Genomic DNA, 18,093 nt, shown 5'->3' with positions numbered 1-18,093 from the left:
TTTTTTATTTTTTTTTTTTAACGTTTATTCATTTTTGAGACAGAGCATGAATGGGGGAAGGTCAGAGAGAGAGGGAGACACAGAATCTGAAACAGGCTCCAGGCTCTGAGCTGTCAGCCCAGAGCCCGACGCGGGGCTCGAACTCACGGATCGCGAGATCATGACCTGAGCCGAAGTCGGACGCCCAACCGACTGAGCCACCCAGGCACCCCAACTTGATTCTTCTTAACATGTGTTTCTAAAGTAGTATTTCTCATTCAGGACCTGGACTCTAAGGACTGTGGCGGGCTCCAATGTCTTGGAACACAAAGAAAAAGACAAGGGCAAGACAACCCATGGCGTCAAGGCTCTCGCAAAAATGCAAAAAAATGAGTAGTTAACAGTCTGGCTGCAAACAGCTTCCCAAATTCCTTTACCATCATCTTTGAATCGAGAATGCACTACCAAGCTGGTATCATAAAATGCCCCGGTGACATGGGGAAGGGAGAACAGGAGACTAATACTAATTACTAGGGTGACTGCCAGCATTTCAAGCCTAAAAGGAACAAAACCAGTCATCAAAATTATTTCCTGGCATCAATTTGGCATAGTTGTAGTGCAAAGGGAAAAAAAAAAAATTTTAAATAAAATGAAAATAAACTGAGCCCTTCAAATTATTTGGAAACTTCACACCAATCTCATTTCATGGCTTTCTCCCATTAAAAATTTTATCTACCATCAAGTGATACTACCTAAGTAAGAAAACCTTTAAGGAGTAAAACCAAGATTCAAAGTTGGGCCCTTTGTATAGACTCTTTTCCATTTCCTGTCTCAGATGCCTGCCTGCCTTCTAATAAGACAAACTTTTGGCAGGAACATAGAAGGTATCCAGACATTTGGATGAATTGGACAAGGAAAGCCTAAAATGAACAAAGCCTGGGGCTTGGAAATGAGGCACTCTTTTAAAACCAAAGAGCCACAACAGTGGCTAAATAATATAATGCTTTCTGATAGAGAAATTCACTTTTTAAAAAATGAGATAACACCATAGTTCTCACGGACCATTAAGGTAGTGTTCCAAATTAGTGCCTTTCAGATCAAGTTGAGACTGTAATTTCTACACAAAACCATTAACATACACATGCCCCATACGTAGTTCTTTAACAGATTTAAGTTTCATATTGTAATCAATACATGCATAATTACTTACTTGTTTCCTTCTGTAATGAGCAAACTGAGAGAGGCCTAGAACACTTGCAAGAGCACCTCCTCCAACAAGAATAGTCCCTTTCACTGCCTTTTGAAATGCCATTTCTTAGCCTACAAAGAAAAACAAAAAGGAAACAGAAAGAAGTGAATTAAGGTTTTTATTAGATAACAATCCCCATAATAAAAAGAGACTCGCAATTCTGAAACTGTGCTAAACTAGAAAACAAAACAGAAAATAAGGAAGTTATAATGGGCCAAAAACAACGCTCAAAAAAAAGGAGACCAGGGAACTGACCACGTAAGAGTGGCCTTCCAACAGGAATTAAAGAGGAGAGCAAATTAAGAGACAACCGAGGATATTTACACAGCATAAAGTCAAGAGAGCCGTGACAAGAAATGGTATTGTGTATCTGTACTTGCAGATTTGTTCCACTGCTAATCCCCTCCACAGGGAAAACTGGGGGAGGTCTGACACTAGTCCAGAGTGAGCTTCACATTTACTTCAGGTTCTTTGGCATGGTTTTAACTCAAACTGCAGCACGACTCCCTTCCTGAGCTCTGTCCTCCTAAGGAAGCTCTCACTAGAGCCAAGAGCCAACACAGTCCTTGTCACTAAAAGAGTCTACACCTGACAGGGAAAAAGTCAACGGAGGGGCCCCTGGGTGGTTCAGTCAGTTGAGTGTCCTCCTCTTGATTTCAGCTCAGGCCATGATCCCAGGGTCTTAGGATTGAGCCCCGTGTAGGATTCCACACTGAGCACAGAGTCTGCTTAATATTTTCTCTCTCTCTCTCCCCCCCCACCCCCCCTTCCTGGGCTTGTACTCTCTCTCTCCTTCTAAAATAAAAATTTAAAAAAAAAAATTTTAAGTGAAAGGAAACCATGCCTGATCCTTTCACAAAATGGCAGAAGATCATTGCTAGTGATTGCCATAATTCCTTTCACTATGGGAACTTAACAAAAAAAGTTTTCTTCTAGCCAGGTTGCATGGCACCACAATTTCAAGGGGAGCCCCTTCATATGAAGCAGTCTTCGTGCTTACTATATATTTCTGAATAAAGTCTTATATTGCATTAGCTCCTTGACTTTCTTCTCACCTTGAAATACATATATACATATGTACGTATATACATATACATATATACACACACATACACACACACATATTGTGCCATGGGACTCATGGAATTTTTTAAAGTGTTTTTGAGGGCTTCAATATACTTTAACTTTGTCAGAAACAACACACACAAAAAGGGCATAAAAATGAAAATTCCACTAAAAGAACTCTTCTCAGATTTTATTTTGCTAAACTAAAAAAAAAAAAAACGATAACACTGTGTGATCACATAAAAAGAAGAAGGAGAAGAAGAAGAAGGAGAAGAAGAGGAAGAAGGAGAAGAGGCAGTAATAGTTCTAACTTAGAGTTGATAGTGAGCAATTTGATCTAAGACTTTCATCCACCATAGTAGCTGGCACACCCACACCTTACAGGAAGGCACCACCCTACTTTCCTGAATGGGTGGAGGTCAGACCTGTCTGGACAACATACCTTATGCTCTACAGGTATCTTATGACTCAGGAAAGTATTTAATATAAAGTCAGTTTTAACCTAGGGATGGTAAAGAACATATAGATATCTCAACGTAAGTTATGTCACCATTAAAATGTTTGGGTCCGTATAGGATGAATAGAATCTATTAGCATAACTATGTTAAATCAAAGAATTTCAGTGAAGTGGATAACTGCGATTCTATAGAAAATTTATTTTGGAATACTATAAATTACATACTAAAATAAAAGTTGGCATTTCTGAAGATTTTATTTTTCCTCTGATCTCACTCCTTCTGACAAAGTAATAAATCCTAAGACCCATCTTTTTTTTATTAAGATTGTCATCAGAGAAAATATTTCACAGACATATGTTTCTCTACTGCTGGAGTTCTCTTTGTCAAACATGCCCTCTTTCCCAAGTTATGCCAAACAACTTGTACATGATGACTAGGGGCCGCCATTCATCAGCCAACTCTAAGCAAAACCTTACGTCCAAGGTTGCTCTGATAACTGAAAACCTCAACTAAGCCAATTTGGAAGGCACTCATTTGTTACAGCCCACCACGATTCCTGGTGCCTTTGTATGTTCACATGGGTGCCTATCACACGACAATGGAAACCCCAGCAGCCTAGAGAGAGACTAGGACTCAAGCTAACTGGGTTCCCCTGACAAGGAGGGACCGAGAATAGAGACCTAGTTCTATTTACCTAAACAATGCATGTGCCCTCCCCATAGAGACAGCAGCCTGGTGGTCCGTTGGATGTGAGTTTTGTAGCTGATTGACTTTAACTCAGTATCATTGCTTCTGAATGGATAATGTCATTGATGACCTCACAAAGGGTACCACACACCAACATAGCCAACGGAGGCATGTTATATAACACAGTCAAAGAAAATGTCTCAGTGGAGGTGTTCACTCAGCCAGTTCAGTATGGAGTCTTACAAACTGTGTAGGTTTGTAAGATTTTACAATTCTGTGCATCCCTGTATTCCCTGCTCACCTTAGTAGAGAGCTTCAATTTGACTTCTGAAACCAAAACAGACCAATGGAGATATTTTCATGAGTTTTCTCAATGAGCCACTAATACTCATGAAAACTGCATTAATATATTATTTTTCAGAGTTAGTGATCATATGGAATATAACCAATATTTTCTTTTTCCCAGTAATTTCATAAAATAACCAATGCTTAGGGGATCATTATTTCTATTGGGATCAAATCCACCTCAGATCATCTAGCTAGTTGTGATGAATAAATCACACTTACATGTAATTAAAAAACAAAAGCACAAAATCAATTTCACCTGGCTCTCCTAAGATTATTCTCCTCCTCCTCCTCATCCTCATCAATGTTATAATGATAACAGTTGACATTTATTGAGTATCTCCTAGGTAATAGGCACGGTGCTTTTAATTTTACACACATCAGCTCATATCACCCTCACAACACCCTAATTTCATAAAAGAGGCAGTTGTGGCTCAGAAGGAGTAAGGGATTTGCCCAAGGTCACCAACCAGTAAGTGACAAAACCACAACTTAGTCTATACTCTTAACCACTGATTGGTTCTGCCCTGCCTTTTGCTCTCAGAAAAGCAACTTCTCCCCAAGGGCCACACCGTGTTTTACTGTTATTCCTAAAAGAAGACCCTCTTTCTCAAACACTCACCCCATGTATACAGTCCTTGGCATTAGAGTTTCCCTAGGCAATGAAGAAGGCTTTGGCAAAATATCTATGGTAACCTTCTGTCACATAATGTTAAGAACTTTGTTTTACTGTTGAACAAAAGAAATTTAAAACCAGATAAATATAAACCATATGCTGTGGACTACTTGTGCCCACTTGCATTCCATTATAAGGAGACAAGTTTTCACAGTGATTACAAAGGAGAAAGATTGTTTCCATCCAAGCAAAAGCCCCAACCAGAAAATCATCAAAGAAAGGGAACAAAAATATCGATAAATCTTCACCTTTCACGACCCAAAGTGTGAGAAACCAAAGGTAGAAAAATCATCCGGAAATAAAATTCGCTCAGTTATTGCAGCCTGGTGTCTATACTTAATAGCCTATGAATTAAATTGCGTATACATTGACTCAGGACCAACTCTTGCATTTGTACAGACAAGTAAGTGCCAGTCCTCCAATTCTTGCAAGGAGAACAGCAACCCAACTCAAAAACCCCTGAACAGGGGTGCCTGGGTGGCTCAGTCCGTTGAGCATCTGACTTCAGCTCAGGTCACTATCTTACAGTTTGTGGGTTTGAGCCCCGCATCAGGCTCTGTGCTGACAGCTCAGAGCCTGGAGCCTGCTTCGGATTCTGTGCCTCCCTCTGCCTCTGCTCCTTCCCTCCTGTGCTCTGTCCCTCTCTCTTTCAAAAATAAGTAAACATTATAAAAATTAAAACAAAACAAAAACAAAAAACCCTAAACAAAAGGTAGTCAACTAAACAGATCAGTGAGTTTATGAACTGCCCTCAGGTGCTTACAGTCAATTTGGAGAATTAAATATCAAAGTCGGTCTTGTAACTCTGTATTACAACTAGTTGCACTATATTGAGTGTTATTAATACTCTGAGAGACCCTGAATAGCAATCTTAAGAAAGAACAAAACTGGAATCATCATAATTCCTGATTTCAAACTATATTTCAAAGCTATATTAATCAAGAGTATGGTACTGACACTATAAACAGACCTATAGATCAATAGGGAGCCCAGAAATAAGCCCATGCACATATACATGGTCAATTAATTTTCAAAAGGAGCCAAGAATATACAATGGGGAAAGGATAGTCTCTTCAGTGTTGTGAAAACTGGACAGCCACATGCAGAAAGAAAGAAAGAAAGAAAGAAAGAAAGAAAGAAAGAAAGAAAGAAAGAAAGAAAGAAAGAAAGAAAGAAAGAAAGAAATTGGACCACTATCTACACCATACTCCAAAATAAACTCAAAATGGATTAAAGATCTAAATATAAGACCTCAATCCGTAATACTCCTAGAAGAAAACATAGAGGGTAAGCTCCTTGGCATTGGTCTTGGCAATGATTTTTTTGGATTTGACACCAAAAGCAAAGGCAACAAAAGCAGACATAAACAAGTGGGACTACATCAAACTAAAAAGCTTCTGCACAGCAAAAGAAACCATCAACAAAATGAAAAGGCATCCAGCAGAATGGGAGAACATACAAATTTGCAAATCATATGTCTGATAAGGGTTGATATGCAAAATAGATGAAGAAGTCATGCAAGTTGACTGCAAAACAAACAATTCAATTGGAAAAACAAAAAACAAAACAGGCAAAGGGGCTGAATAGACATTTTTCTGAAGAAGACCTACAGATGGCCAACAGGTACACGGAAAGGTATTCAACATCACTCATCACCAGGGAAATGCAAATAAAAACCAGGATTAGATATCAACACACACACGCACACAGGTGAGGAGGGAGAGAGGGAGAGAGAGCACAAGTGTTGGCAGTGTGGACAAAAGGAACACTCATGCACCGCTGGTGAGAATGTAAATTGGTGCAGCCACTATAGAAAACAGTACAGATGTTCCTTAAAATATTAACCATAGAGGGAAAAAAAGTTAAACCTAAGACTACCGTATGATCCAGCCATTTCACTTCTGGGTATTTATCCGAAGAAAATGAAAACACTAACTTGACAGATGGTCCCAAACTCACAAGAGTAATCAGAGCTAAAGGTATGGCTTAGGGAACCTTATGCCTACCCCCGACAACAGGTCACTGAGACACAATAAAATGTGCTGACTTCTAGCCAAACAAAAACCGGGTTTGCCACGTCTCATAGTTTCCTGACCCATCCTTCTAGCTAACCCTGCAACTTATCTGGCACAAGCAAATTCTTAGCTGTCCTTCAGGACTCTCATTATGGAAAGACTTCAACGATGACCATCCTGTTTCAAAGAGTCCTTGAGGCTCGCCACTTCTGCCTCCTCCCATTCCGAAGTAAGGTTAGTCTCCTGCTTGGATCACGCATTTGAATAATTTCACCACACACTTTTAGACTTAAAAACAAGAAAGAAGTACCCATTGAAAAAGCCTGAGGGGTAGGAGTGACTAGGTGGCTCAGTTGGTTAGGCGTCTGACTTCGGCTCAGGTCATGATCTCACGGTCTGTGAGTTCGAGCCCCGCATCGGGTTCTTTGCTGACATCTAGGAGGCTGGAGCCTGCTTCGGATTCTGTGTCTCCCTCTCTCTCTGCCCCTCCCCCGCTTGTGCTGTCTCTCAAAAATGAATAAATGTTTAAAAAGAAAAAGGCTGAGGGGCCAGCCTCTCAGCAACCACCCACAAAGTTATTCTGGAACAAGACCACACTTCTTGGCCCTTGAATTCTCCAAATAGAGTTCTCAAACTCTTTTTCCCTGTCACAGCTTCTTTCTGAATTTAGCTTAAATAAAAATCCATCCAAGGGCGCCTGAGTGGCTCAGTCGGTTAAGCGTCCGACTCTTAACTCAAGTCATGATCTTGCTGTTCACGGGTTTGAGCCCTGCGTGGGGCTCTAAGCTGAAAGCCTGGAGCCTGGTTGGGATTCTGTCTCTCCCACTCTCTCTGTCCCTCCTCTGCATGTGCGTGCTCTCTCTCTCTCTCTCTCTCTTTCTCTCTCTCTCTCTCAAAATAAATAAATAAACTTAAAAAAAAATCCAAATGGATTTATCACTCATCTGTGGAAGGAGCCCTGGGTCTCTTCACTTTTACAAAAATTCTCCTATTCTCTGGCCACTTGTGTAGAAATAAAAATTTCCTTTTCTATCTCCATGCTCTCCCTTCTTTTAAATGGGTGGGGGTGGGGGCCGGATGCACAGAAAAGATCATTTTCAGAAGAGTAATTTCAACCACAAGCTGTGCAGTCCTGGGGACATGCACTCCCTTGCAAGATATAAGGGTATTCTATGCCCCTCTGACCACCTATGGCAGGTGCTACTTCTCTAAGCCTTTTACCTAAGCATCTGGAGGTCCAAAGGTAGCAAAGAAGCTTCTACTTGAATTGTGCAGTCATCTATCCTACACGTGCATGGAAAACCACTCCATCTATTCTGAGTCATATCACTTTTTCAAACCCACAGAAGGCACAACCGCACAATTCAGAAGACCAGGCCTCAAGATCCACCTGCATACAAATTCAGTGACTTATAGGAGAAGGGTGTGTACATCCTACAAAATACGGGTGTAGGACCGCATCTGAGGAAGTCTATCATCATCAAACTTGGGAGCAAGTCCACAGCAAAATAAGTGACCACAAAAGCACCTTCCCACCCAGCCGTCCAGTTCTAACTATAAAAGCCAAGATTTCTTGGTGTTTTGAATTGGACACGTTTCAAACAAAGCAAAACCTTTATTATTCCGATCGATGATATATCAGATGTTTTGTAGAATTCCCTTTAAGAAAGTATATCCCAGGGGCGCCTGGGTGGCTCAGTTGGTTAAGCATCCGACTTCAGCTCAGGTCATGATCTCACAGTCTGTGAGTTCGAGCCCCGCGTCAGGCTCTGTGCTAACAGCTAGGAGCCTGGAGCCTGCTTCGGGTTCTGTGTCTCCCTCTCTCTCTGACCCTCCCCCGTTCATGCTCTGTCTCTCTCTGTCTCAAAAATAAATAAACGGTAAAAAAAAAAAAAAAAGAAAAGAAAGAAAGTATATCCCGGTTCAGGCACACCAAGTGTATGTTGATAAAGCGCTTAACAGACAAGTAACAATCAAAGCACACCGCGCACTACCTTCTCTTTCCCCAAGGCGGCTGGACAGTGCAGATAAAGATCAGCACTCGGCCTGCAAAGGCATCCTCCCCAGCCAAACGAGAGGCCCTTGGAGGCACATACTTTTTACACGGTGGCGTGGGAACCCCACAGAAACAGAGTCAGCCCTCAAGCATGCTTTTTGAAAGCTGTCAGACACAAATGAACAAAATAATCAACATCACAGGCCCATCAGCCTGTTCTCTGGAAACAGAGAGGAGCCTTAGTCCATAAGCTGAAAATGAATTGGTCCTTTTTTGGTTGCTTTCAAGGTTTTCAAAAAAGATTTTGGGCCAAGACTGGATAGGAAATGGACCCAAAGTTTATCCGCAGAAGACTATCCCAATGGAAATAAGTGAATATGTGTGCGTGTGTGTAAAATATTATGTTATATTTATACATATTTTAAAAGCCACAGACACAAGAGTAACAATGACCCCCTAGAGTTTTAAAAAATACATAACACTGAACAGAATATCAAAGGACAAACATAAAGGGTTTTCTGAAGTCACTAAGAACAGTATTCTCTTGATAAAACAAAATAAATGAAAGAACCAAGTAAAAGTCAGCATGAAAGTTAGAAATATAATGAATCTTCAGATTCTGGATGTGCGAAATTTTGGATTATAGCTGATGAGGAAGCTAAAGCAACACAATCACACATTGTTGCCAGAGCATCCAAACCCCAGCTTTGACACTGGAACGCCTTAGGGAATTTTTCAATTTCCAAGCAGTTCCCCCAGGAAATCCCAAGCCAGAGGGGCTCAACCCAAAAGATGGAGGAAAATCTTAACAAAGGAAGACTATTTCAATGAAGACAAAAGAGAAAATCAGAAAGGGAAAAGAAACTGAAAGAAGGCAAACGAAATGTTTATATTGGTTCACCTCGCTTCGAGCCAGAAAGTACTTTGGAAACGTTTCCCACTAGTCTCCCTGGGACCCTCTGGGTCAGTTACGTCATTCTAGGAGCAAACACACGGCTCCAGATGACCGAGAAAGAGGTTAGCCCAGGACCATTCCGCAGGCTCACGGGAGGGCAGGAGCCTGGAGGCTTGACAAAGGAGGAGCTGGCACAGAAAAGGGTTCGGCTGGCTCCAGGGGTTCAGATCAGAGATTAAGAAATGTAAGCAAAAGGCACAAAGAAAAAAAAAAAGAGAGAGAGAGAGGGAGAGAGAGAGAAAACAAGGTCAGCAACCATTTAAAGTGAACCAGTGAAAAGTCTCTGTTTACAAAAAAACTTGTCTCAAACATTCTTACATGAATCCTTCTGGTGTGCAATTGCAATTTTTGTTTAACTTAATATGTAAAGCCATACCAATTAAAGCATTTATTTTACAAAGTTGTCTAAAGGGGAAAACATATAGAAAGGAAGGAGGAGCAACACAAGATTATAAACTGGCACTCTAGTCCTCATTTATTATGTAAGACTCAATTGTTAAAAAAAAAAAATGTTTCCAAGGCAACTTCCATATTATGTATTTATGTTTTCTGCCGATTCAAAAATGCACACCAATAATATAGTCACACATTTGACCCCTTTCCCTTATTTCCATGAGGTTCACTATAGAATTATAAGAAATCAATAAAGCCCTTCTCACCCAGTAACAGACTTATATTCATTAAATGCAAATGATCTTCGTTTAATTCATAATGGAATGATTTGCTTTCCATAGAATTGCTTTTAAAAATCATAAAGAACGATAGTTAGCTCATGCAAGTGAACTTGTTTTGTCTTTTAAATTCATTTGAAAACTAAAATTAATCTATATTCTTTACCATCCTAGACATCCCAATGGATTTGTGTTTATAGTTGTAAAATCCTATCTTTAATTTTCTGTGTTCACCCTATATGTCATTTAAGGTAATCTTGAAAAACATAAAATACCCTCCTAAGTGAAAATCTGGAGCATTAGTTCCCCCAAAATGCCCACCCCTTACAAAGACACAAGTCTGGTTTAGATACTTAGTAGATAATGTGCAAGGTATGAAATTTAAAAACTTGCATTTACATATCAATAATATGAAATCCTCACTTAAAAAGAGTACAGTAGACACTTACAAACACTTTAATTCTGCCTTGAGGAAGAGAGAAAGTTACCAGTGAATCAAAGAACAAAAAAGTTCTTTCGGCAAACAGACCACAGTAGTCCTGTGCTTCCCTCAGTATTTCTGCTCCTTTACTAATGCTATTGTTGAGTTAGAAAAATGGTTCAAATTCCTTCGGCAGCATAAACCCTTTTTTTAGATTTTATTTGCTGTTATAAAATCTACTTCAGTAATTAAGAAAAAAAAAAAACCCTTTGTTATGAAACAAATTGCATGCCAAACAATAGAGTTCAAAATATCTGTTTTTACATTAAAATATATCACGCCTCTCATTCAGATTTACTGTAACTATAACAAAGCCTTATAAAGTAATCACAATCATGGCTGTTGAATACACATACCAAAATGCTTCATAAAAAAGCATCTACCTCACCATATAAATAAATGTATATTAAAAGGATTTAGGTGCTATAAAATAGTACATGGCACTATTTCAAATGAAAAGTTTTTAAAAATATATACAGATGATAATGAACTTAAACTCTATAGTCAAAAGAAATACACCTTAAGAAAATATCAGTGAAACAAAATGTTCAGAGAAAGAAGTGCTTCGGATAATTGTGTTTCTATTTGCCTGGATCTCAACCAGAGATCTCTTTTGCTGTTTCTCCAATATCTTATATTTTTTATTAAATACAGCATTATGAATTAGGATAAACTATACACTGAGTGTGGTTACTTTTCTTTGAAGATTCAAAAAATCTTAAAGACTCAAGATTAGAGAAAGACAGATACCACATGTTTTCATTCATATGTGGATCCTGAGAAACTTAACAGAAGACCATGGGGGAAGAAAAGGGGGAAAAATTGTTACAAACAGAGAGGGAGGGAGGCAAACCATAAGAGACTGTTGAATACAGAGAACAAACTGAGGGTTGATGGGAAGGTGGAGGAGAGGGGAAAATGGGTGCTGGGCATTGGGGAGGGCACTTGCTGGGATGAGCACTGAGTGTTGTATGGAAGCGATGAACCATGGGAATCTACCCCCAAACCAAGAGCACACTGTGAACACTGTATGTTAGCCAACTTGACAATAAATTATATTAAAAAAATAAATAAATAAAACTGTTCTCTCAACATTGCCAATTACCCCTCCCAAAAAGAAAAAAGAAAAAAAACCCTCAAGATCCTAACTGTGAAAACTCTTTTTTAATAGCATAGATATGGAAAACTTTGAAAAGTTGACTTTTTTTTACTTCAAAATGTTGATGCCAATTGATTTACTTAGTTTTTGTTCATTATTTTTATCACCCAATGGAAAGAAAATGTACCAATTCTTTCACAAGTTCCTATTGCAATTGCATTATGCATGTCATGAGAAACACATTTTAAGAAGTAGTTGTTGAAGATAGTTTATGAAACCCTGAGCTCATAAAAAAAAAAAATCTATGACTGATCATTTTTATGATAATTAGTTATAGCACAATAATTTCAGTTAATTTAATTTACTTACATTGTAAAAAAAAAAAACAGTTCTAAATTTGATTACAGCTCGATTACAGCTCTATTAACGCACAAGACATGGCAGGGAGTTATAATAGAGACCAAGAATGTTGGGGTAGGAAGTCAGTTATTTTACTTCCTTAAGCTTTAGAAAATCCCCAGGAAATAAAGCCAACCACTTTTTACATCCTATAGCCATTTTTTCCCTGCAGCCTGCTGAAATTTGCATTTAAAATTTACTCCCCAGTGTGTCTACTAATCCACTACATGTATAAATGTAACTATCAACAAATTACACACACACAAATCTTAGATGCAAACGAAACTGAAGATATACTATAGTCAAAATAATTATATATTGTATTATTTAGCTTAGTGATCACATTCCCTAGAAACGTCTGACCATAAAAGAAATACAAATTGGACAACAGGAAAGACAGACTGCAGAGTTCATATTTCTAACGAAAATTTCTTTAAAATGTATGGAATACAAGTAATATGACATTTTGTAAATGCCCATTCCCTCGCCCCCCAAAAAGGAAAAGCAAAATAGTCAGTCTTCTTTCACCTATGCAAAAATAATAAGCAAATCTGTATTTCCACATCAGTCTTCTTGGCTAAAACAGTCTTGGTCATAAGATTCTATTCTCCCTATTTGAATGAGGCATCCTCTTCAAGCCTCTCCTTTTTAGATTTTTTCTTTTCTTCTTTAAAAGGACTGGCACACACTCTTAAGTGGAAAGCATTCAAGTACTAGACTATAAACAAGAGTAGTCACTGTGCATGAAATACTGTGTACCAACATTACTCAGCTAATACCCTAGCATTTGACAGTCTAAAATTTAATAAAAGGCACCAGAGAAGATAAAGGGTTCTTCTCAGTATTCTCTCTAAAGTTGCTATTGCTAAGAAAGAAGAAAGAAAGAAAGAAAGAAAGAAAGAAAGAAAGAAAGAAAGAAAGAAAGAAAGAAGGAAAAGTGAGAATAGACAAACAAAAACACAAAAACAAACCTCTATACTCTTTTAATCCTAGAAACACCAGAAAAAAAAAAAAAAAAAAGAAAAAAAAAAGAAAATCACCAGGTATGTTCCAGAAGGTGAGATTGAGGAGACTTTCCTTGCCATTCTGTCTCTACCAGTAATTTGCTTTGTGATTTCAGGCAAGTCATTTGAATTTACTGATCCTCGCTCCACCTATAAATGAAGTCTTTTTGAAACTGTCCAGAGCTATTTTAACTTTAAATGTGTATTATTTTGTCTGTTCTTCATTCAATAGCTACAGGAGAAGAAAACACTGTCATGCATTAAAGGCGGTACTAGTTTAATCTATGTATTTAGCTCTCTTGGAATGATTAAGGCTTGCATTCATTCTTCCATTCAGTAATTATTGACCGATCACCTAACGTGTTCCAGGCACTGAACACAGAACTGAGAACAAACACGAAAATCCTTGTCTTCTAAGAGCTTTGAGTGGAGTTCACAGTTAAAAAAAAAATAAAATAGGGGCACCTGGGTGGCTCAGTCGGTTAAGCGTCCAACTTTGGCTCAGGTCATGATCTCACAGTCTGCGAGTTCAAGCCCCGCATCAGGCTCTGTGCTGACAGCTAGGAGCCTGGAACCTGCTTCGGATTCTGTGTCTCCCTCTCTCTCTGACCCTCCCTGTTCATGCTCTGTCTCTCTGTCTCAAAAATAAACAAACATTAAACAAAATTTTTTTTAATAAATAAAATTTAAAAAGTCTAAACTATTTTGAATTAAAATATTTCAAAAATGCAAGTCACACTTTGTCTTCTTAAAAAATGTATTAACCATGAATTCAATTATTGATGACTTACAGCCATCCCTATGTACATTAGACTAAACTGTAAGGGCGATGCTCTGAGGAACAGTAAAAGGAACAACACCATTAACCTCTTTACTAAGCGTCCAAAGCCAGACTTGTTCCCATTTGAATTCTTCTGTTTATAAAGTTTTTCTGCTTCTTCCAAACTATCAGGCTGATGGTAATTTTCCCTACAGATCTTTGAGCTCTCTAGCTCACTTGTTTGTTTTGATTGTTTTTAAGTTTATTTATTTTGAGAGAGAGAGAGAGAGAGAGAGAGAGAGAGAGCGAGAGAGAGGGAGAGAGTAGGGGAGGGGCAGAGAGAGAGGGAGAGAGAAAGAGAACCCCAAGCAGGCCCTGAGCTGTCAGCACAGAGCCCAACGCGGGGCTCCATCTCGGGAACCGTGAGATCATGACCTGAGCCGGAATTAAGAGTCAAACGCTTAACTGACTGAACCACCCAGGAGCCCCTCTCCAGCTCACGTCTACCTTGTTATTTCACTGTGGTCAGAAAAATGAGAGCCGAATTAGTTAAAACTATGCTTAAAATACCAATAAGTATCTCTGAGAAAGGAAAAGGAGCAACTTCAGTAAGCATTTCAACATTTGGATTTTCAACATTCTGGCTCCATCTATCTATACAAGGGCCCTTCCCCCTCCTTCTTTCCTAAGTTCTAGGTCAGCGTTGTTCACCAGATAATTTCTGAAGTTTGGTGCGCACAGTATGGACTGTCTCAAACTGCACTAGTCTGTTATAAAGCTTAAGAATTTCCAATCAGATATAAGCACATAGTCCAAGATCAGAAAAAGAAAATTCTTACTTCAGTTCAGCCTCATCTGAATTAAATCCACATTATCTTGAAAAAACAAAATGTGGCAAAGCTGTTGGCTTCTGCTCTGGAAACAATTAGAACATTTTTCTGTGCTCTCTTGGATTCACAGAAAAGTTTACAGATAAATGGGCCAAAAAAGAATCTATTTGCCACTCCTAAAAAAACTTAAAAATTCCTTGTTAGAAATTGGCTTATGAAAAGCACATTTATTGTTGGTGAGTAAAACATAAAAAAAAAAAAAAAATTGTACACTCTAAGACACAAAAGCAAGCGTTCGGCAAATTTTCAGGAAAGCACCACGGAAGGACCTACCCAGGTAGGAAAGATGAAAAAAGGGGCATTCATTCCTCCAACATGCATTCAACCAGGATTGACTGAATGCCTGCTGTATCCTCTGAAGCACTCTAGGGGCTGGTGGTTTCTCCATTCTCAGGGATTGGGAGAAACAAAAAATAAACATGTGAGTAAAATTGAGTATTTTGAAACTGACAAGAGCTGTAGAGAAAAGAAGATGGAATATCAGGTGAGAGAGTGACTGGGGTAGGAGGAATCTATTCTAGATAGAATGTTCACGGAGGTGATTTAGCAAAAATGTAATTGAGGGGGAAGGGCCAACCACCCAGGGATCTGAGAGAAGGGCCTTCCGCACAGAGGGGACACGCATGCAAAGACACTTAGCATGTGCAAGCTTGACCTCTGCTGGAAACTGAAACTCCGCTGTGGCTGCAGCACAGTGAATGATGTGGGCGATGGGTTCCAAATGAGGTCAGCGGGCCATGTGTGCTGAGTCACATATGACTTTCCTCCTAGCAAGGTGTTTATTTTGACAAGACACAAATAGAAAAAAATCAGTGGAGGGTCTTAATCAGTGCAATGATACAATGGAATTTACAGGGAGGGAGGAGGGAAGCCTAATTCTAGCAACACTGCAGAGGACGCCTTTTTAGGGCAATAAGAGCAAAAACAGTCATTTCCTCTTAGGGACACCACTAGCCATGTTCATAATGAGTAGATAAAGTATGAAAAAAGGACAAAATCAGGAGAAAGGAAGGAAGAGTTAACAAATCACATGAGACAATAGTCAAAAATGTAAACCACAATCAAAAACAGTATTCTGCAATAGGAAAACAAATACTTCAGGGATAATATTGAATATAAATATCTACTGAATTTACACACTTGAAAGATGGCTCGATTCCACTCAGTCTAACAAGCTGGTAACAAAGAACAGAGAGGGTCAACTGAGAGAGCCTCTCAAATGCCAACCTCACACATCTTTTTTTATATTTCTATTCCCCGTTGGGCTAGGGTATTTTTGCAGGTGACTCTTTCCCCCCACAACTCATTATATCTTGAACTGATTTTGGACCCATGTTGGAAAAGAACCCTGGGTCACAGCTCAACAAGCCAAGGCACCCGGAATATCTGCCACCAATCACAGGCAGGAAGCTAAAGAGCTCTGTGAAACTTACTGACCCACCGAGTATAGATTTAATAGACAAGAGAGACTGCATATGATTAATTACAGTTATTTATATTTATGGGTTTGAATCTTGAGGATGCCTGGCCTCTCCCCATTTTATTTCATAATATTCCCCCTGCTGGAGCCTGAAGAGCAAAAGTCAATTGCCTGAGTGTTGGCATCACACTGGAAACTAAAGGGCCATGCATTTCAATTCCAGCTCAAGAAACACTCTGGCTGAGCAGATGTAATTCACCAGACCCCAGCGGGCTAGGCTCGCACTGTTGTCAGTCAAATCACATAGCTGATGGAAATCAGCAGAGCACATTAGCAATTTATATTCAACAGCCTCTTCTCACCCATAAATTTTGAGATAATGTTAAGTAAAACTTAAAGTTAATCCAAAAAATTCAGTCCACAGGTTGGGCCTGTGTCCTTACCATGAGGCAGTCAGAAGGCAAGTGACTCAAAATAGCATTTCTAATAGGATTGCTGTCAAAACTCCAGGTTCTGATATCAATGTAGCGACCTTCAGGCCTGACCTCACCCAGTGCACTTATGCCAACCTCTGGGTCAATAGCGTGGCAGCGGCCAGCAGCACGGTTTGTTTTCTGGACTGTATTCTGGAGCAGCCAACCCCTATGACAATCTCACATAAACAAAGCCACCTGACTTTCCTGGACTTTGGTTTCCCCTTATAAAAGACTGACATAGCCTGTACATTTCCTTTCTCATGACACTGGTAGATCCCATGACCCTGGCCTTTAGCTCTCCAGGGCCTCCTGCCACTTTCCCCATCTAGACTAGACAGTGGGTGTAGGCCACTTACCAGGCCAACTTCATGACTGCCATCAACATCTCCTTACCTGATTCCGACTTGAAAAAGCAACATGTTTATGATGGTAATAATTATAATAAAGTGAAAAAAGTTCTAGAAACAAGAGAACAGCCTAAATAAGTTAAATATTCTAGAATTTCTTTACTGCTTACAAATTTATTATTTCTAGATTAATTACACCCCTTATGGAGGTGAGGTTATGAGCAAGTAAAAATTAATTATGAAGAGGACAAAAGTAGATAAAACAGAACCTGTTTGTGTATGTATTTCTGTTTTAAAGTATACGTGCAAAGAAATAAATAAGCCCATGTGTGCGTGCACACACACAAAGGCTAGAAGGATATATCCGAAAATGTTTAAACTCTCATTCTTGAACGAGAGGGTTGTAATTCATTTTTATTTTCTTCTTTGTGTGCATCATTTTTAAATTTTCTAGGATGAGCGTGTATTTTTCTTGTATTAAGACAAAAAATTACGCATGTATATGTGAGAGAAGAGAGAAAAAAAAATTAAGAAAGAAAGACAACTTGAAAGAGCACCATGCAAACAGCTGACATTTGACTAAATTCCATATCATCTGACCATTACTTGAGTGATTCCTGTTGTACAACTTTTCTCATCTTTAATGAATTAGAGTGAAAGACTCATGCACAGAAAGTAAAAGGATACGTTGCCTTTACAGTTTATTAGGAATCTTGAAGCAAGAACTGGAAAATGTCACAGAATTGTCTGCCTCACTCTGAAGAACAGACTCCATCCTAACCAGAATGGATTTGCCTTGAGCATCTGACACCGTAACTATTTAAGCCTGGGTGAAACCACACCTAAACTAGTCTTGAATTTTTAGTTTTTTTCATATTACATCTCTCGGGGATTTAAAGTTCAAGACAACATCAGAAATCTCAACAACTAATCAAACCAATGACCGCAGAGCTGATCTGACTTACTAGAACTCGGTGTGGCCCAGGGTTCAATTCCGTAAGTGTGGAATCTCTTCAGCCAACAACATACCTGAAGGATCTCTACTGTGCCAGGCCCTGAAGGAAGGCCACAGACACAGAGAGAGGCCAGACCACCCTAGGCAGCGCCAACCTTTCCCACCT

At 39.2% G+C, this 18,093-nt stretch overlaps 1 protein-coding gene across 4 annotated transcripts in view; it reads right to left on the bottom strand.

The window, feature by feature from the left end:
• Nucleotides 1-18,093, bottom strand: part of GPD2 (glycerol-3-phosphate dehydrogenase 2) — a 142,555-nt gene that overhangs the window by 105,266 nt on the left and 19,196 nt on the right. For 3 of the 4 annotated variants that reach the window (XM_030324216.1, XM_030324215.2, XM_030324218.1), the window contains exon 2: nucleotides 1,190-1,299. In XM_030324216.1, coding sequence (XP_030180076.1) covers nucleotides 1,190-1,291 — 102 coding nt within the window. In that variant the 5' untranslated portion in view covers nucleotides 1,292-1,299. Of the gene's footprint in view, nucleotides 1-1,189; nucleotides 1,300-15,002; nucleotides 15,104-18,093 lie in introns of those variants that run through there. The other variant, XM_030324217.1, reaches the window with a different exon arrangement.

This window comes from Lynx canadensis, chromosome C1 (genome assembly GCF_007474595.2).
Source record: "Lynx canadensis isolate LIC74 chromosome C1, mLynCan4.pri.v2, whole genome shotgun sequence".
In the NCBI taxonomy this organism is placed as follows: Eukaryota; Metazoa; Chordata; class Mammalia; order Carnivora; family Felidae; genus Lynx; species Lynx canadensis.
This window is presented reverse-complemented; position numbering and strand designations above follow the sequence as displayed.